Below are 21,104 nucleotides of genomic sequence, written 5' to 3' on the forward strand. Positions count from 1 at the left end.
CTCCTCCTCCACCTGACTCACTCATTTCTCTTTCCACTGATTCTGCCACCTCCACATTTCGTTCTGCCCTCCCACCTTCCTCTGACCTTCTCTGTCCTCTTTCCTCTAGACCTGCTCCCGCTCTCACCTGCCCCTTACTTGTCTGAAGGAAATCGAGTGAATCCAATGACTCTCCTTTCCTCCTTATTTTTATCTGTCACAGCTGCTAAAGCAAGTATTTTCCACCCGCTCCTCTCTCCTAAACTCCCTTTCACCCCTATTCTTCTCTTCTCTCTCTCACCACTCTTCTCTCTCTCTGTCGCCTACTTCAAGCAGAAAGCTGCCAAAAAACTGAAGCTTCTTCTCCCAACTGCTCACCAGCCGTCATTACCTCCTCCTATAACCCTGACTGATGGCTTAACACCTCGCTCCTCTCTCGCCTGATGATGTCCTGAAACTAGCTGCCAGTGATATTATTTGGAGCAGCTACCTCATTTGCATCCAGCCCTCTAGGGCCAATCAATGACTGTTCTGGTGTCTTATTGGATTTAATCAGCTTCAGGAGTTTGTGCTGTATCAGACAGATTCGGGGGAATATCTCAAAAAATGCCCGCAATAGCCCCCCATCCAACTATGCAATACATTCAGCTGAAATCCAGCCCTAACACTATCACTTTGGTTATTATTGAGAAATGGGAAAAACACATTGAGATCAATATATTCATTGGTACAGCACAGTTTCATGATATGGGCATAACTAGGATGAGCGGAGGCACTGTTTTCTTCTGTTCTCAAATTGATATTCCTAATTTGGTCCATTTTTGAGCACAGTGTGTTCTAAAAGAGGTCGGTTGCAAAAACAAACCCAATGAAACATCTTTTCAGCAACTATAGATATTGTATTTTCAGCTTGAAAGCCCAAACTAAACAAGATTTGGGCAGTTTAAATCCTGCTGTTGGTAAGTTGACACACACACGCACGCACGCACACACACACACACACACACACACACACACACACACACACACACACAACCGTGCCCCCCCATATCTTTAAAGATCCTGCTTAAGAACACCTAATCCTCGAGTGGGAGCACAAATTAGCCATTACAGCAATAAATTCAGTCCGAGTGTACACTTCTGACTGTGTTTGTGTGCAGCCTCCTAGCATGGAACAACACAACACTCCTTCATTACTCAGTGATTACAAAAGGTTGATGATCTGAACACGCCACTAATGCTGATTCTATTTTTCCAAACCTGCATGGCTGCGCATTCTTTTATCAGATGACACCCAGGAACTCTTTTGAATGTGGGTATAATGATATGGAATAATTTTAGTAGAGTATAGTATATATAAGCAGTTTAACAGATCTGGAAGTAACGCTTGTGTATGTTATCACCTTGTTGTAATTACATGATTCTGGTATCTCTTACAGACCCGGGATCCTCTATCTGTCTGCTCTCCGCTCCAGGTGTCCGATCTCCCAACGTCGTGATTTAGAGCCAGAGGAAAGAGCCACTGGCAGGTTTAAAGCGTTCTGTTAATAGGTCAGCTCCCTATGGCCAGAGATAACATGGACTGGCAGCGTACAACTCCTGCTGCAACCACTCTCCAAGTCATCTAGCGAGACTTCTACACAAAGCCTTGATCGACTGATTCTTGATTGTAAACCCTTAAAAGCGCTCACCTGGAAAAAGCCCCCCACAAAAGAAAAAAAGCCTGAAAGCAAACCCTTGTTGTCTCGTCCCTCTCCACCATGCTTGATTTAAGACGCATCTGGGGTATTTTTGTTTTTTTCACGTGTGCCAGTGCCACGCTGGATTACAATCACAAGGACAGAGCGGAACAGTGGAGAGACGGATGCAATGCGCTAATGTCCCACATTTTATTTTGTCTGATGAGATGAAATTAGGATGGGCTCAGCTCCTATCCAACAGTAATGATCCCTATGGTCCTCATCTTTTGCAAAGACCCATATCATCCATACACAGTCCTGCCCATGGATCCGTGGCTGACGATTTTCCTCTCTTAATCTTTTAGCCTCTCTCCACACACCCATCCCCCACCTATGCACATCTGCCTCCCAGATCAATAAACAGAGGTCACATAAATTAAGTGCAAGGCTAATCTTATTTCCTAATTGCACCTGACAGCATTTTGCTGTCAACCATCAGTTGTGTGCAAACAACTCAAGCAGCAGAATAGCAGAGGACATGGCAGGTCAGAGGCTTGTCCCGCCCCTTTTCTAGACTGAGCTACGTCCATCACACGCAGTCCACTGCAAATATTACTGTGCTTCTAGAGAGAGGTTTGTATATCTCATACGCACACGCAGACGCAGACGCAGACGCACACACACACACACACACACACACACAATTTTTGAGCGCCTGCAATGCATCCATATTCAGAATCCCTTTTCCCTGAGCCTTGGCACCTAACTCTTCCATAACCTTAACTCTAACACGTAACATACATAAACCCCATAATCTTAAAATGTGACCTATTGCAAAGTATCCCTAAAGCACGGTATGTCACATGAGATATTTCTGGTGAAAGACTGATTTTTGAAGACGAGAGAGGATACAATTCCCTATTTTTGGGGTAAAAAGCAAAAGTAATAGACTGAGTATAATTGAACACATTAATGCTCTTAGGGAATAACCTGTAACATCTCTACTTTGGAGCTGTCCATTGCACAGCAACAGATCCACTGGTGCCACTGATACTTCAACGTTGACCCAGTCCCATTTATTTTTGGCACAGCAGATCTCCGTCTCATATTGTTAGAGAGCAGAGATGGAGGGGAAAAGATTGATTTGGACACTTTGATATATAATGTATATGAGGCCACTAGTGCATTACAGTTTAGAGAGAATTCGTTCAGTTCCTCAGCAGAGTGAATTGTCTACCTGGAGCTTCTTTCAGGGTTGAAGATGCTCGTCACACTGAGACACAGCGCCGCCAAGAGGAACAGATCACACACTACAGCTCTTGTTTTAGTACAGAAGGAGGCAAAATGGGTAGTGAATGAATGGATTTCTCTACAGTTGGTAATAATCGGTTTGCATGATCAATAACGTGTGTGTGTGTGTGTGTGTGTGTGTGTGTGTAAACAGAAAAGGGGAAGTTGGACTGGTTATTCAGACTGGCACAGTTTCTGCAGAGAGGGATCTCCTGGAATCTGGCACATGCAGGCTGAGGCTGAGCTAACATGGTTATCTATTCAAGGACATTTCCAAGGTTTTGGAAAGTCTAGTTTGAGGAGACAGAGGGGCTGATGGATGTGTAGAAATGCTCCTCATTAGTCACCTCACCACTCTCACAATAACTACTTTACTGGGGGGTAAAACTGCTATTGCGTGTTGCTGTTATTTCTCTTACACTTGTACAAGAGGAGAAAAAAGTGCAAATAATTGAATGAAATGGCCGCCTGCCTGCCATAGATTTACAGATTGAAATTGGAAAGCAGGTTGTGAATAAATGAGGAATTTAAAATGATCTTACCTGCTGTGTCTTCACTTCATAACTTATGTCCCAAAGGATCAACCACCGCTGGACCACCTAATGTCTTAATCCAAACTTCTTTATTCATCCACATATCTCATCATCATACCTCCCAGTTCACTACTTCTGACCTTGGGCTGTATGCATGAAATGTAATGAAAATTGCACCTGAAAGACCTATACAATCCTGTCTTTTAAGACCAACTACACAAGCTTGGTTATTTTCAAGATGGCCTTAATAATACAAACCAGTGCAGAGCGATGCAAATATGATCAGGAATTCAGTCACATGCCATTGACATAGCAATACAATAAATACAGGGAAAGAGGATAACAAGCATCCTCAGCTTGCTACCAAGAATTTAATAAATACAAGGATATTCACAGTGACTGGATTCTCCCAGCTTCAAGGGCATTTGTACAGAGCATGAAGAACAAATCTGCAAATGTGCACCATGACCTATCCACATTTCACACTCACAGATGAAGATAGATATTTGTTGTCAATTCTTTCCTTTCTTCAGTGACTGTTATCAAATTTTTTTTTTTCAAAATGCAGCCAATCAATCAATCAATCACCTTTATGAATCAAATCATAAAGGTGCCTGAACTAACTTTTAAATTATGTGTAAATAATTCTCAGCTGAGATAATGTGTGTGTATAGAAATATCTGAAAGTCTGATTGAACAGTTCATACATAGAAAATAAAAGATCAATACATTTGTAAACTTGACTAACCTTTCAAAACAACTCTAAAATAATTAAATAATATTGCTATTTATTTATTTTTTTTATTTAATAAAATGTGTCCTCTGACAAAAGATATACACACTTACCTCACAGAGAAGTTGTTTGGATGCCTTGTAGGAACAATCCTGTCCTATCCTGCTTGGTTCCTTCAGGCATCCATAGACTTAGATTTGGATTAAACAGGGTTTTTTTTGTTATTGTTTATAGATAATAGAGACAATTAAATAATACAGTAGGTCAAGCTTTACATCTTTATCCTATAAAATAATGAATGTGTAGTAATGGGAATGTCAGACTGTCATTTTAAGTTGATGGATAAGCCAGATTCCCCCTGCTGTACAAATCACATTTTCACATGATTTTATGCAGCAAATTACATTATGATCTAGAGCATCTAACCTATTATAATCTTATCTATTTTATCTAATCATTACTGCTAATTTGCTGTGTTGTGTCACATTGAATGATGCCACATTAAAGTACCACTCGTTTTCAGAATTTAGATGTTATTCTCATGGCCAACAGTCCAGTGTATATTAAACATTTATAACTCTCTCAAAGTCAACTGATTTGTCTTGATTCTTGGGTTTTTATACCCAAATGAGTTTTATATGATAATAGCATCAGTTCTGAGTCTGAAAGCCTATACCCATTTTCTCTGAAAACCCCACTGAGGTGCTCAGTTTGACATGCTGATGACATCACAGTTTCAAGTCCATGCCTTCAGTCACTGGTGGGCCGTGTGTCCACCAGGCATCTTTTTCAATTAGCAGCTCTCAGCAGGTCAGGAACACCCAACAGTGTGTCCTTTCCATCGAAAACAGGAAATAGAAGCCGGCGCTGCAAAGACAGGCTCCTGGTGGACACACAGGTTTAGATTGTTCTTGTTTACTTACATTTACTCTCTAGAACGATGAATATAACATATGGATCTGAAAATGAGTTGTCTTTCCCTTTGGCAAAAACATATGGGAATTGTAATCTCACCTTAAAACTCTGCATGCCTTGGTTTTATCTGTTTAGGGTTAAAAATACACCACAGAGGAACAAACTATCCAGATAGCAGTGAGTGGCTCTCCCCTCAGCTGGGCCCCTCTGAGCCACCAGATGCTGCTGTAGTGCGGCAGCAGCCTGCAGTGACTCACAGGGGGCTGAGTGGTACTTGGGGTTAAATGGAGCTTTCAGAGGCTTTGGCTGAAATGAAGGAAGTACGTCAGGCACTTTGAGAGACTCCTTAACTCTGCTGGATGCTGTGGCTGGCTCTACTATCCCAGTGAATGAATGAATTTCAGTCACATGGAAACAAATTATCCCAGCGCTATCACAGTAACTTCATTAAGTCTCAGAGAACAGAGAGAACAGTGTGTGTCTTATCAGAAATAGATAACTGAGCTATAGAGTGAACACTATAGTTTAGATTTCATTCATCACATGTTGTAGTTAGTTAGCTATATATCATACATTCACATATGTTTAGATATTCTCTATATTATGTATTTGTTTTACTTAAGCAGTATTTAAGGTGTCGTTTTCTTGAACCATTTTGGAAGATAAAAATATACTAGGGATATTCCTTGCCAGTCACATAAGGTACTGTACATATGAGGAACTAAAAGGAATCAATTCCCTAAAGCAAAACCACGGCACTCCGTCTGCGTGTACAAAATGTAAAAGTAAAAGCCTTCATTATAGTGGCTACATATTAACAGCGACTAACGCGTATCGACCAAGAACTGGTCTTCGTCAAAGTGCTTCAATTTGGACGATTTTTGAATAATGTTGGTTATGATATTGCAGACTTTGATCCCTGAGATTGCTAATGAAATACTCACAGGAAAGGCTGAGAGAATGAAACCATTAGAGTGAGACACATCATGTCACATCTGTGTTCAGGACGGATGTTAAATCTCAGTGTAAAAAAAGCTGTTTACTATCTTTCTCCTTACTCAGCGCTCATCTACTTGTGGAATTTCCCGTCTGTGTGTATTTCCACCACATAGGTACAGGTTTGCTGGATAATGTTTCCCATGTTCCCACACACACCACTTATCTCTCATCTAATGGGACATTCCTCCACCTCCCCACACCCCCCCTGTCGCTCACTCTGCTGGGGTTTCACTGGCTATGGCATGTTGCAGACACCCCTATTTGTAACAATACACCTTTTTTTAAAGTATAAATGGTCATATGATCAAGAGGATCAAAAATCAGTTGTAGGCCTGAAGTAAAATATGGCCATGTGTGTGTGTGGAAACTAATGATTTAAGAGTTCATTTTTCCTGTTTCCATTCTGGATGAAGACTGTCTGGAAAAAGGTTTGGTACACTTGTAATGAATATGAATGTTGTGTGTTTACAATCCATGGAGTCATACCAAAGGAACTGTTTTAAAAGACTATAATGCTGTACCAAAATGAAGTATTGCTTTTAAAAATGTGTTAGAATTATTTTAATCTTTTTCCTACAATCGTACCACTCTCTGCTGTGTGCTGCACATCCACACAGTACTGGGAAATTTGGCCTACTTCTTAAAGTGATATTTGACTCCTGTTGAACATTTTCTTTCCTATGTGCGCACACCTCTATAGTAGTTCATGCTGCCTTATACAATCGAGGAAAAGTAGATCCAGGTATTATTACTGCATTCTGTGTCCCAGATATATATAAAAAAAAAACTTGAATGATGAATGTTTAACGGTGGTGGCAGCGGATTTTCAGGTTGGTGGTTAACAACTCCTGAACTTCTATGTGCTGAAAAGAGAAAATAACATTGTTTTTTAAGGCTGTGATATTTATTAACCATGTACAAGCTCTGGGGGTCACAGGATCAGACACACAGTTTGGCGTCCTGTAGTTGAAAATCAACAGAGAGTGCTGACATAAAGCACAACTGACAAGAACGAGGAGATTGACAGGCAGATATGACCCAGCGTTGCTCAACGCCTACATTTAAACGACCCATGGGCTCAGATGATGACTTCACACGTTGCCAACTCCTCACAATGTTATCACGTCTGATGTCAATGTTTAAACTCGCAGGTCCCGGCCTACTCCTGTTGACATGGTTGAAATGCCTTGGAGGGTGTGTCTTCCTGTGTTGTCATAGAAAGTGTTTGGATGTGTATCTTTTGTATTGAAACAGAGCAGGAGGACAAAAAAAAAAAAGAAAAATTCAGTCAGTTCTCAGAATTTACATTTTCCCTGACAGCTTTTAAGTGCCATGATGTGTCATGACCTGTTCCTCTCCTCCTCTCCCTCTTCCCTTTTCATTTTGTCTTGCTGCACAGCTACAGACAGTGGAGGGGGGGGATTCACATTCCACAGCTGCTTGGTGTCTCTTTCAGTTTCAGAGATATTTCAGAAACCACAAACTTCACCAATTTGAATAGAGGCAATAAGTAATCTTCGACACGTGCTTCACTGCTCTCTAATTACTGTCACTCCCTTCCTGTACTCCCCCAAACGACACTGTTCTCTAGGAGTTTATCACTCCGCCTCCTTCACTTCCTAATCCTGTCTGTTCTTAGTGGTAGAGGGAGAAATTTGGAGAATTCCTTTCAGTGACCACACCAAACCCTTTGGTCACATGCCCTCTTTTTCTCCCCGTCCTTCTCCTAAATAAGGCATTACAATTTGAGTGGGGAAAAAAGAGAAAGAGAAAAAGGGGGTGGGTCATAGAGTGAAATAAGAGGACTGAAGGCGTATTTCTCTTGCTCCCTCTTTCTGCTGAATGTGGTGAAGTCATTTCAGACAAGGGTGTTTGCTATATTTACGTTGGCACTCCTGTAGAGTGCACTCCGCTCGGTGTTGTAAGGAAGAAGAGTCTAAGCCCAAAGCCACCTGCGTTCACCTCAACAGCTACTGCCCTCAACCAAATACTGTAAGTAAATGCAACGCTTCTCAGTATGTCTCTCTGCTCTCTTTTGTAAGAGTGAACCTCTTGGCAACATTCAGCATCAATCTCAATTTTCTGGTTTTTCATTGGTATTCAAAGGGTTGCTTTGTTTCTGTTCTGTAGCATGTGGGTAATTCTCTACAGGGGAAACACACAGGGAAAAGAAGCATATGTACAGTATCATACACCCCACCCTTTCTCTCTCTCTCTCACACACACACCATTTGGTTGTTGCTTGCATCTTATGACACAGACCATAAACTTGATGAAACCTTTAGACTCTCGCTGCTTGGTTAATTCTTAGTTTAGTTTAGTTAGTTTCCGTACAGATCGGATGGATCCTGAACGCACCAGTCGTCTGCTTTATCAAATCCTGTTCCTTATCTGCCTCTGCTCTCTGCACTCTTTTCATGTGCTCACAGTAAAACACGAGGCCTCACAGTTTCAGGGCATGTGTTAGCAGGTTCAGCCCACAATAAATCTCTTATTGGAGACGGAGTGCATCAACAGGTAGTCAGTGTTGCCTAATATATGGCTTTTCCTCATTCATTATATGCACCAGGCTGCAGGGGAACATGTGACAGTAAAACTGTGTGTGTGTGTGTGTGTGTGTGTGAGGGATTCTGTGACGTCTTTTGGCACATTTATAGGTCAGGATAAAGGTTTATGTGCAAGAAAATGTCTCGAAAAGACTATGAGATCACTTAAGGCGACTAGGTCTGTGATTTTAGGCGGGGTTTGACGAGCAAGAATGATTCAGCTTTCACTGTCTTCTGTGATAAGATAACATACAGAGCATTGAAAGAGCTGGCTGGCTTGGTAGCGGCTGGTATTGTGCAGGTTAGAGAAAGAACTCAATAACCCTTCACTGGACTAAATAAGTCACACTTTAAATTATAATGACTTGAGATGGTATTGAATTGCTTTTCTGACCTTTTCTGATACAATTTCATGTAGCCTTTTTGCGAATCCATTTTACTTGACTGTTGCAAGAACAAGAGAATAATTTGAAACAGCTTGAAACCCTTGGTGACTGTAAGTAACTGATACAATGATTGGCTGTGAAAATTTGGGCGTAGAAAGTGAAAAAACAGGCACAACAATAATGACTCGAGGTGCATCTGAGTAAGTGCCAAATGCCACAGTGGAGCAGCTCAGTGGCCAGGAGGAGGAGGATGTTTTCACTGGGCAGCTCCCAGGTGATAATGTGTGTCACTGTGTGAATGTAAAGCAGAGAATCAATGGAAAAGAGCATGTACTCTCAGCATAGATTCCTGGGTAATTAAAGGTTAAGAAAATAATTACATGACTAAGTAACCAAGGTAATGATTATGTCATTTTAATAAATTATGGTTGATATGGATCTGAAAGCATTACCTCAACAATAAGTATCTAATTTCTATGAAACTATGAGATATTTAAATGTAAAAAGTTATACTGGTACTGTAAGTTGCAATGCTAGACCTATAATGTTCAATAGGTAGATAAACAGCAATCAGACAGAGCCACATTACAGAAGCTAGTAAGCTAACTAGGTCTGCAATGATTATCTGAACAAATACATACTCAGTCGTCATAGTAAGTAAAGACGCAGAGCTAATGTCCCATCAGAGAAGCTAGCATAATAATCTTATTGCGACACATTAGGACTCCTTCAGTTAAGTCATACTTTGTTCTTTGTTCTGTTGCTCTGTTGGTCATTAGCATTCTTTGTGCCTTTGCCAAAACATTACTTTTGCAAATGCTATTTATTCATAAACCACATTTTCCCCCTACATATAAATGTAGGGTAAAACACTTAACCAAACTATTTTGATGTCACTCTTGTTTGAATATTTATTACTAAGCAAACTCACATACTAGTGAGTGGTCAACCGCTAATTACTGTACCACCCTGCCAAAGCATGGATGAGCAATGCATCAATCCTTTATTGATGCTTATTTTCTATTTTTCTAAATTACCTTCAAATTGCCTTGGCCATGGACACGTTCAGCAACACACGGTTGTTGATGAACACCTGGGTTATTGTGGGTGGGTTGAAGCTGTGACCCTCTGATTACTAAGTCTCACTAACTACTAGGCTGCATCTAGTTAAATTTTGTACAGGCACACAAAAAGTGTACAGGCCTACACCTCCCCCCCAAAACACACAAACACCTATAAACATACACTCTGCTCCTGCAGGGTCTATCCTGCTATGTTAATGCTTTGTGTTCTACGTGTGTTGTATTCTACTAGTGTTCTCAATCACAGAGTGACAGTGGCATGGCCTAATCTTGTAACTAATCAGCAGTTTGCATGTGTAGTCAGTATAGAGAGATCTCAGTAGGTTAGGGCGAGGGTTAATCTTAGAGACTAACCCCTCTGACCTCATATCCCTCGTCATCCAGTGCAGCGCGTCCCTGCAGAGATACGCCTGGTGTGTCTGGGGTGGATGTTCCCTGGGCGTGCCGGGTCACCACAGATGGAAATCCTCTGATTGAGAAAGAGACATTTGGGAATGGTCAGATGTTTGGTATTTATTTCACAATGGTTGTTGTGGGATAATCTTGGCGGACAGGCTGAAGACTCTCCTCTACATGCCCATATAACCGCAGCAATAACTGTACCCGACCTCAGACAAGAAGCCACAATCTATGGCTGTTATGGCTCCAGCACGCAGCTGTTAGACACAATGATGGTTTGTCAAAATATCAACACATTGTGTAATATTGACAGCGTTTGTTTTGCAAGGGATGAGATAGGTGTGTCTTTCTGCGCCTAAAGGGACACAATGTGCTTCCTACAATAGATTACACAAAATTTGTCAATGCCAAATGCATGCCTATAAAACACACACATGTACAGGCACACACACACACACACACACACACGCATATAGTATCTCCACCCTTTTAGAACATAATTGTATATGTTGCGGTAACTGTATACTTGCGGTAACTGTGTACTGTAACATACATCACATAGATATGTAACATAACTGATATAGTACTGATTTGAACATTACTGTTACCTCACTGGTGATTTTTGTGTTGTGCACATGCTTGAAGGGGAAAAGCAAGAGAGGGAGCATTTTGCTATCAGCTGTAAACATCTCCATATGCTATCTGCCCTTTCCTGAGAAATTGAGAAATCTACTAAGAATCGAGTTGTGAAACTCGCAGTGCGCGGTGTGTTGTCCTCTCTTGTGTCCTGTATACCCATAGCAACCTTTGTGAGGGAGGAAGGAAGTGACAGCAGTATGAGCAAACAGGATGCAGAGAGAGGGGTGGGACTCCTGAGGCAGGCAGGACGTTCCTACTATATTAATAAGAGATGTAGGCCAGCCAGCCCCAATTACCCTGAGAAAGTAACAGGTTGTAATCCCTGAAGATAGTTAGCATTTTCATTTTCATGGTGCAATATGTCTCTGTTAAATAATAGTGTTGACCTGCTCAGGATTCTTAGGAAGACAGACCTTCACTCTGTATTGTTTGTGGTTATGAAAGAATCTGCATATCGGCATGTCATCATTTTAATTAACGAAGAGCTTGTTGGCTACACACACACACACACACACACACACACACACATACACATATACACACGTCAGAAGATGGTGATTAAATTCCTATTTGTCCTGACTGCAGGCCAATATTGTGGGTGTGGGCCGGGCAGGGACTTGACTGTGAATGTTGTCACACCTATTAAATATCCATGTTAAATCACGGCACCGATCGGGATACAATGGTAACAGAGCCAAAGATTAAAGTTTGCTAAGTCACTTGCGTATCTAACGCTAACTTTCCCTCCCAACAGGATCAGCATGGCAAACAAAGGTCCCGCCTATGGTCTGAGCCGAGAGGTACAAAGCAAGATTGATAAAAAATACGACCCGGAACTGGAGGAAAAGCTGATTGAGTGGATCATCGCCCAGTGCGGCCCCGCTGTGGGGCAGCCTGAGCCAGGCAAGACGGGCTTCCAGAACTGGCTCAAGGACGGATGTGTGAGTGCTGGCTTTGCATAAGTGTAATTGTCTATGTACTGTATTGTAATCTCTGGGATCTCTGGGATCTGCTGCTCTAGCTGCTGAGACTGCTTCTCCTCTCCGTCTCCAGGTGCTGGGTCAGCTCATCAACAGCCTGTGTGGTGCAAACAAGCCCATCAAGAGCATCAAGACCTCCCCCATGGTGTTCAAGCAGATGGAGCAAATCTCCCTGTTCCTCAACGCCGCGGAAAAGTATGGAATCACCAAAACCGACATGTTCCAGACAGTCGACCTCTATGAAGGTAAGACACGCAGCAGACAACCCCATCTGTGCAATTACGCTGTCAGTCTCGGGAAGCGTTAATATTTTTTCAGCGAGCACAGATTAACCACGATATTAGGGGGGAAATAACTGGTTACATTGGCCTGATACCAAGCTGTAGTCAGTGGCGGAGAGAGAAAGTCACTCTCCCTGCCCTGTCGTTGGGCGTGTGCTCTGTTAATGTGAGATTGATACGTGTCTTAAGGGAAGGACCTGGCTGCTGTCCAGCGGACCCTGATGGCTCTGGGGAGTTTGGCCGTCACGAAGAATGATGGGTATTACCAAGGAGACGCCAGCTGGTTCCATAAGTGAGTTTGAGCTGTTCTCTCTGTGGAAACAAAAGAGGACTTCATTCCAATGTTGAAGAATGACATTTTGGACTGAGATGTGTTTGTGTGCGTGTGTGTGCAGGAAGTCGCAAGAGAACAAGAGAGACTTCTCAGAGGAGCAGCTGAACGAGGGTAAAAGTGTCATCGGCCTGCAAATGGGTACAAATAGAGGAGCGTCTCAGGCCGGCATGACAGGCTACGGGCGACCCAGGCAGATCATCAACAACAACCCCTGAGCCCGACCGGCACCGCCGCGTCCCGAACCTGAGACACTCCTCCTTCTCCCCTCTGATAGGCCAGTCACAGAGGATGGAGAACCGCTGTGTATTAGCTTGGAGGAGAGATGCGACCTAGCTGTTTTCGAGACTAAACTGGACCAAAATAGGGACCAAGGAGAACAGTACATATAAAAACTACAACACACATTTCACATATACATGAATAATGACCAAAGACTAAGGTTCTGAGATCGGCTTACAAACGTTTAACAGTACATGTCAAACAATTAGAGCAGTCATCACCATCTCCATTTAGATCCTGCTTTTAAACTACCTTCTCTTTCGGGTAATAACTACATGTATTGTACATCAGTGATGCTTCTACAGTAGAATGTGTTTTAGCAGCTGCAGTTAGACGCTCCCAGTCACCTAATCTCTAATCAAGATGTTGGACCATTTTTCTAGAGCTTAATATTTTTATACATCATATATGATGATGATGATGATGATGATGATGAGGATGATGATGTTGATGTTGATGATGATTCTGAAATAAAGTTCAATTGAATTTTAAAGAAGCCTCTTGTTCTTCACAACAAAAATAGATGAATGTGCGAGGATAGTACTGCAGACTTACCAAAATCTACTGATAGTACAAGTATGGAATGCAGTCTGTGGCTGTGGTCTGTTTCTCAATAGGTTGTACCAGGTTTACAATAAAAGATATGAAGTAACATGGCAACCTGATGGCAAGCATATAACAATAAGTTTCAACATGACAAGTCTCTCTCCCTTCAGCATTGGGCCATTTTGCTGGAGCCTTACTCCACACTAGAGGAGATAAGGAGACGTGATAAGGAAAGGCTGAACCAAAAGAAAAATTGGGAATTTGCCCGAGGGTGGGAGGAGAGAGAGAACGGCAGGAGGGAATGATGAAGGGAGGGGATATTGCCTTGGCTGGATTTCCTTTGCCTGGCTGGATGGAACAAGAGAAACAAGGGGGATTCAATGGAGGACTATCACCCTCTTCCTCTGCCAGGTTTTTGTTTATACTGTGTTTTTGCTTGAGCGCCAACTAAGCTGTTCAGCATGAGGTAACTCAGAAAAAGGCCGGAGACGGAGAAGAAAAGCAGGAAGGAGAAGATATAAAAAGGAGAAGGAGAGTTATGTTTGGGGAGAGAGAAAGGGATTATAAAGCAACAGCGGGCGAAAGAGGTACTGTTTCAGAGAAATGCTCCAAAGGAATCGAGCAAAGGAGATTAAGGCTGACAGGGAGTTCATGTCAGATAGAAGAGTATAGGTCAAGACACAACAGAGGACTTAGGAAATCAGAGAGCATTTCCAAAAAAGGACTTATCATTGTAGAGGGAGGGCAAATAGAGGGACTTCCTTTTCCTCTTCCCCCTCATTCATAGTCTGTTACTAGGAAACAGCATGTATAGTCTATAGCAACAGTATTAACACAGTGGTCTAAATTTGTTGTTTCGGTTGCAACTTTATGAAACTTGTATTTCTGATCACAGGATATATATGATGCCAAAGTGCAGACTGTCAGCTGACAGCTTGTGCAAAGCTTGTGCGAGAGACAATGTGACAACAATGTGATTTTCTAACACATTCAAACTTAAAAGCAAAAAAATGTGGGAATCAATAGCTGACAGTCTATAGATCATTTGTCCCATTCATTTACAAAGCACCTGATTGAAAAAAAACAATGCACTAATGCAATTTCAAGGCACAATCACGGTTTCCAAACAGGTGATTTTACATACATAATGTGGATTTAACCATACAGTTGGAAGTGTGGAAAAAAAAATGGTTAGGACTATGTCATATTATTATAGAAGGTTGTTTTCTATTAGGATAAACCACAAGAATTCAAATAGCCTGAGCACAAAAAAACAACAGACCAATGCAGTGAACATGTGAGGGGATGAAGGGCCTGGTGACAGAGGGCTGCTATGTTCCCACCCGTTGGCTCCATCCGGTGCCTGCCAGCAGCACTACAGGCCACACACACCTGGAGCCACTCGACTCTAGAGCAGGGGGGGGCAGAGTCTGCAGGTTTTCACTCCAACCAAACACTACAGCAGCTGATTTCACTGATTAGTTCCTCCTCTCTGGTTGAAGTTGTGCTAATCAGTGAAATCAGCTGCTGCTGTAGTGTTTGGTTGGAACGGAAACCGGCAGACTCTTGGCCCTCCACAGCACATGGTTGCCTTTCCCTGTACTCAAGCCTGTCACTCAGTAGACAAGGCTGCTTCCCCCAGTGTGTGGCTGGAGATGACAGGAGAAAAAACTCATGGATATTGAATAGTTGAATTGCTGTCTATCTACTGTTTTGGTCTGGACTGACAAACAAGCTCTAACTCCTAACTATGTTTCTTGTTGGTTTGCCTAGTTAACTGGACTGCAGCCTGCTTCTTTCATGAGTAGTTTCTGTTCTATTGTTTTCACAATAAAAGCTTTATTCACTGGAGAACTGCATCTCTCATGTGCTTGATTGCTGTACAGCCACACTGCTACAGTACTATCTCCTGCCCATTGTACTACCATTACAGTTAGCATTTCATCAACACATTGGGAAGTGCCTGCCAGCTTGTTTATTGGGATTGGATGATTTGGTGTTTATAATGAACCCATAAAAAAGACAAATGATGATGAAGTTGCATTCAATAGTGCGGGACTATATGGAGAGATTTATCTTAACTGTTAAATCTGGATGAATAGCGGTGGCCATTATCTAAGTTGTAGACCAGATAATTAATTTTGGAAAAAGTCTTTATTATTTCAACCATAATATTTATTTCAACACTAGTAGACTGATGTGGTCTGGCACATGCAAGCTCTTTCCGTCTCAAGTTATTCAGCACCTCCAAAGCAACATCTGGCCAGGCTTATTTAAAGGGTTCATTAAAATAGTGTGCCAGCTTTTGTGTCCCTAGAGGGACAATGAATTGCATACACACAGTGTTATACTTAAATCTGTTTCCTTTTTACTAACATATAACAGAAAGGTCCCATGAACTCGGCATGTCAGACCAAGTCAAACAAAATCAAATAGAAATTGTAATATATATAAATAAACAAATGCTTTTTAAAACACATTTTTCTAGACAGATTGTATCTGTTTTTAATTCATGTCTGACCTTTTTTATTGTTTACACTGGCTTTAAATTGTTATTGTTTAATTGTCATGAAGCACTTTGTCAGTCTGTTTTGAAACATGCAGACTGACATTTTATTTATATATATAAAAAAAAAAAAATCATTCATCATTATTACAGTGGACCATGGAACCATGATGGATTGTGGAAAGCTTTACCAGTCTAATATAACAATAATATTTGCTGAAATAATAATAAATGGTGAAAGAATGCTATAAATTAATCTCAGTGTCTTCTCAAACATTTGCAGTGTACCTGTAAAACAGGCAAATATTTTTGTAAACCTCTGTGAATAAACTTGGGGTATTTCATATATATATATATATTTTATTTTATTGTTGTTTTTTTTAATCTCTGAACAGACAAAGAAATCAGACAAAAGTTAACAAATAGGGTGATAAATAGCTAAGACCTGTCTACAATATTCTTACCTTGTCATTAACATGCTGTGGTATGATGCATGTGTCAACAATAATTAATGCATCGATGACTTTTAGTTTATCTCTTATTGACTAATTGACCGAACAACCTTCAGCCTACCTAAATTACGACATGACTTTGCAATCTTATGTGCTATTGTTTGTTACAGAGTAGTGACGTGCAAATGATGAATGATTAATTCATGAATGAGTTATTGAATGATTGATTGATTGATTGCATGATTCTTCTGTAATCCTATATCTTATTAACATTTCTACAGCTAATTTGCAGGAGAGCAGTAGTGCCCAGCCTTTTTGACACAAGATCTATTTTTTTATTCTGCCAGGATCCTAAGTGTGGAAACACCGACACATCACTGGCTTCACTGCAATGGAATGCACTTTGCTGCCTTACAGGGGCAAAACAGAGGTGACGATAGCCTCGAGGTTAGAGAGGTGGCTTTGTGACTGGAAGGATGCCAGTTCAAATCTCCAGAGCGTCTGGGAAAATGCGCTTGGGGAAAGTGAGTAAGAAACACTCTCTCTTCCCTCAACAACTGCCATCGCGCTCTTGAGCAAGGCACTTAACTCCCAGCTCCCCCAGTGGAGCGGCTCAGTGGCTACAGAGGAAGACTGTGCCAGATCCCAGGTGTGAATGAGTCCAACTGTAACTGTTAGTGTGAAGCAAGGCATGGCTGGAAGCAAGTTCCTGGATAAATAAGAGTTTTAAACAAGAGGCACTTAAGCTGCCTAATCTGCTGCCAAAATCGCCATGATTTATTAAACATAACCAGTGATGCTAATGAGATCATTAATTACAGTAGTTTCAAGAAAATCTGTTTTTCCCATTAATATGGAAATTTATGCAGCAAGTTGCTCCAAAATCTATGTGGTGTGAGCATGAAGTTTCTATCATGTATTGCTCTTGAGTTGAAGTTGTTTGTGTTTGAACGTGACGTCACCATGACAATATGTCCCACATACCATGTACCTGTGGAGGACCATATTTGTCATAATTAAATAAATATGTGTCAGTAAAATAAATAATTACATAAATAAATACAGAAATATATAATATAATCAGTAAATAAATTAATAATTGATTGATTTTATTCTTTAATTTCAAAAAGAGAGACTGTACAGCTCTGCTGGGGGTGGAAATGAAGTACAAGTAAGAACCACTTTTGTTTCAGGCCCGCACAAAATAAAACACCTGACAAATTCTGGTAAAGTGTCTCCTATGATTATACATGAGAACATCTGATGTTTTCTATTGTCTTGTATGGTGCAGTTTTTGAGGCTTCAGCAACAAAAGCAGGTCCCATCTGAGCTGACAGCTGAGGACCTGACTGACTGGCTGGTGGAGCAGGGCAAGAAATCTCTCAGGGAGCGGTGAGACAGTCCACCACTCAATCTATCATCAACTCTGCTAATGTTAAAGGAATAGTTCACCCAAAAATTAAAAAAAATTCAGTCATTATCTACTCACACACAGTAGAAAATCAGTTTAATGTTTGATGTCCACTTGATGTCTCTGTTCTGTATGGATTCTGCACAGTGTAATACATGCAGCGTTTATAGTTAAAAATGGCACTAACCCTTTTCATTATTATGACATCAAACATTAATATGGGTGCTCACTTATTGAATTTGACAATTAAATATAAAGTAATTGCTTTTAAACAGTATTTCTATTTTAAAATCTTGCGCTTTTATTTGGAAGGCTAAACGGCCAAACCGGAAGTCTTGTTTCTGGTAATTCGAGCAAGTCTTACCTATCGAGGCCGGGGTGCGCGCACACGTGACGTATTTTGAAATAATAGCTAGAGTGGCGATTTCAGCTAAATAATGGTGTAAATGTTGGTCTTTTCAAGTCACTTTGGGATCTTTTGGCTTCAAGAGACTTGGATTATGCTGTGAGAGCTGCATGGAGCCATTTTATGGTTATTTTCCATTATTTTTTTAACTCTGTCTGTCCATCTGTTGTATGGACTAACAAACTTTACCCGATTTTCTACTGGCATGGGGGTGAGTAGATAATGACTGAATTTTCATTTTTGGGTGAACTATTCCTTTAAGCTAGTCTGTTACTAATGAGAAGAAAATAGAGCAACAGTTAAGATAAACCTTCTGTTTTCTTTCCATTTGAAAGTGGAGGTTTGATCTCGAGAGTGTCCAGCCTCTCCTCACGCTGGTAAGACCAAGATCATGAAAAGACTCAGTTTGGAGTAAATTATCACATAACACTAGATTGATCCTGTAAATATGTCACATCTTAATGGTGCATCCCATTTCTTGTTTCAGATGTGGGAGGTGAACATCAGCATGAAAATGGTGGTTATGGCTTCTGGATTAATCCGGCAATCCTCTCGTCCGTACCCCCGCTGCAGCTCAGCGACCTGGCCGTCGGACTCATGAAGGCCATTGAGGATAAGCTCTCCGCCTCTCTGACCTCCACGGACCGCCAGGCCGCCTTCTCCCGCTCCATCCGGGGTGAGAAGGTCCTTTCTATCCAGAACAAGGTCAGAGAGAAGTACACTCCAGACGTCCTGCTGGAAGCTGAAGCGCTTTGAGCCAGAGCTGCTGACCAGGATCGTTGACGTCACAGTGGGGGAAATCTGTGTGATGTTCGAGCCACAGAAACAAGTGCTGACCACCAAAGAGGTAAGAAGACCTGTGCAGATGTATGATCGAGTAGCTGGATAAGATACTGTATAGTAAAAAATAAAAAATATATATTTTCTAAAATTCAAATGGCTTCTCTCCCTCTTTAGGTGGAACTAGATAATTCCACCCAGCCAGCTGTAGTGGATGGAGCCGTGAACTCCACCCCCCTTGATGGAGATTTGAGCGAAGAGCCCGGCCTGGAAGAGGACACAACATCAAGCCCAGAAATGGACTCTGCTGTTGGTTCAGCTGCTCTGGTTCCTCTGATCCTCCCTACTGAAGCTCCTGTGGTTCCTGTGAGCCTCCCTACTGAAGCTCCTCTGGTTCCTCTGAACATCCCTACTGAAGCTCCTGTCGTTCCTCTGAACATCCCTACTGAAGCTCCTGCCATTACTCCAGTCCAGGAAGGCTTGACCAGCAGCCTGGTTGGCACTGAGGAGAAGGAGGAGGTGAAACAATCCTCTGACACCACATCAGGTAGGAGTTCTTTATCAGGTCCGCTCACACTGTAGCTCATGTCTACTTCCATCAAGATGAAGAGAGGCATTGATTGTCCTCTTTTATTTTTCAGAGATCAAAAAGGCCAAGAAGAAGAAGAACAGAGTCTGAGGCTTCTTCTGTCGGCTGTTCCAAACACTGAGGAAAGCAGCCGAGGAAACAGAGGGACTGAAATCCCACAGCAAAAAATAAATTCAGTGTTGCATTGCAATCAGTCCATGTCAGTCAATTTTTTTTTTCATTTACTGTGAATTGATGCATTGTAAAATTCAGAAATTATCATACAGGAATTGCATGATACATATACATATACAGTCAACTCCAGAATTATTGTCACCCTTCATGAAAATGAGCAAAATTTATTGTATAAAATAAATACAATTCAATTTTTTTTATTGATCTCAGAATCCAGAAACTGTATTGCTTTCATTTCCTGTTTCACTGGGGTCAAAATATGAGGTTGCACACATGTAAAATCCATTTGTCATCCATCACTTTGTGGAAAATCAAAGAGCTTTCAACTCAGAGGAGACAGATGGTAAAATACCACTAAGCACAGTCACCCACAGCAACTAGCCTAAACCTAGGTGGTTTCAGCTGAATTTGACAGATGCCAAATGTCCCATGATTGGCTTGTACACCAGGAAGTAGTCACACACATGGACAGGATCCTTGCTGCAGCCAGTGGACATTCACTTACCAGGAGATCAGTGATTTTACCTATAGCAGGTAAGTCAATGCATTAATTAAATGTTTTGTTTCGATCGTGATTTCCATTCATTGGTTTGAGATGGAAGGTAAAACAGACAGGCAACTCTCAGTTCACTAAATGTCAAACGAAGGCTTAAGCAGGTAGTTTCATCAAGAATAGTCTTGAGAACTTCACAGAGAGGGATGCCATGGTCACATTGAAAAAACCGAGCATTACTATGAAAATCCTGACTAGAGTTAGCCTAACAAATCAATGTTGAATTAATCGGTTCCACAAAGCCTACGGGGCTCTGGTCCCTCTTCCTACCTGCTCCATCAGGTTCTGCTGGAGAAGAACAGGAGCTCCCAGCACTCTGCTCTGCTCAGACTGGAGGCTTCGGTCCAAGTCTGGGCTCCTCAGACAGACAGGACAGATCTCAGATTCAATACAAGAATCAATGCACTCAATAGAGCCAGGAAGTAGCCTAATAATCTCCCTAGTTAACTGTTAATAACGAGGGTCAATGACAGATGTTGGGCCAAGAAAAATTACCCAAAATTGACATCCATAGTAGGAATCATAGGTGGGAATGCATGCTAAACATAGCTACAGTGAGCAAACAATTTCCCTACAATTACCTGTTACCTGTTAGCTGAGTGTAGCTGAAGTGCCGGGAGCTGTTGGCAGCTG

The 21,104-nt window shown here is 41.5% G+C and overlaps 2 protein-coding genes across 2 annotated transcripts; both read left to right on the forward strand.

The window, feature by feature from the left end:
- The first annotated feature begins 7,964 nt into the window (after positions 1 to 7,964).
- On the forward strand, positions 7,965 to 13,550 carry LOC139925278 (transgelin-like). Its single transcript, XM_071916575.2, has 5 exons — positions 7,965 to 8,120; positions 11,935 to 12,121; positions 12,234 to 12,405; positions 12,631 to 12,733; positions 12,837 to 13,550. Exons 2-5 carry the CDS (start codon positions 11,942 to 11,944, stop codon positions 12,988 to 12,990), a joined length of 609 nt encoding a protein of 202 aa, XP_071772676.1. The 5' UTR covers positions 7,965 to 8,120; positions 11,935 to 11,941; the 3' UTR covers positions 12,991 to 13,550.
- Positions 13,551 to 19,159: 5,609 nt separating this feature from the next.
- On the forward strand, positions 19,160 to 19,903 carry LOC144541726 (uncharacterized). Its single transcript, XM_078286433.1, has 3 exons — positions 19,160 to 19,222; positions 19,333 to 19,702; positions 19,797 to 19,903. The coding sequence occupies exons 1-3, from the start codon at positions 19,184 to 19,186 to the stop codon at positions 19,832 to 19,834; spliced, it is 447 nt and encodes a 148-aa protein (XP_078142559.1). The 5' UTR covers positions 19,160 to 19,183; the 3' UTR covers positions 19,835 to 19,903.
- The last annotated feature ends 1,201 nt before the right edge of the window (positions 19,904 to 21,104 follow it).

Source organism: Centroberyx gerrardi, chromosome 11 (assembly GCF_048128805.1).
Source record: "Centroberyx gerrardi isolate f3 chromosome 11, fCenGer3.hap1.cur.20231027, whole genome shotgun sequence".
In the NCBI taxonomy this organism is placed as follows: domain Eukaryota; kingdom Metazoa; phylum Chordata; class Actinopteri; order Beryciformes; family Berycidae; genus Centroberyx; species Centroberyx gerrardi.

Coding starts and splice junctions, on each gene's coding strand:
- LOC144541726 (XM_078286433.1), top strand. CDS start 19,184: ATGTTCGAGCCACAGAAACAAGTGCTGACCACCAAAGAG. Junction 19,223..19,332: donor AAGTGCTGACCACCAAAGAG/GTAAGAAGACCT, acceptor CTCCCTCTTTAG/GTGGAACTAGATAATTCCAC. Junction 19,703..19,796: donor ATCCTCTGACACCACATCAG/GTAGGAGTTCTT, acceptor TTTATTTTTCAG/AGATCAAAAAGGCCAAGAAG.
- LOC139925278 (XM_071916575.2), top strand. CDS start 11,942: ATGGCAAACAAAGGTCCCGCCTATGGTCTGAGCCGAGAGGTACAAAGC. Junction 12,406..12,630: donor GACAGTCGACCTCTATGAAG/GTAAGACACGCA, acceptor ACGTGTCTTAAG/GGAAGGACCTGGCTGCTGTC. Junction 12,734..12,836: donor GACGCCAGCTGGTTCCATAA/GTGAGTTTGAGC, acceptor GTGTGTGTGCAG/GAAGTCGCAAGAGAACAAGA.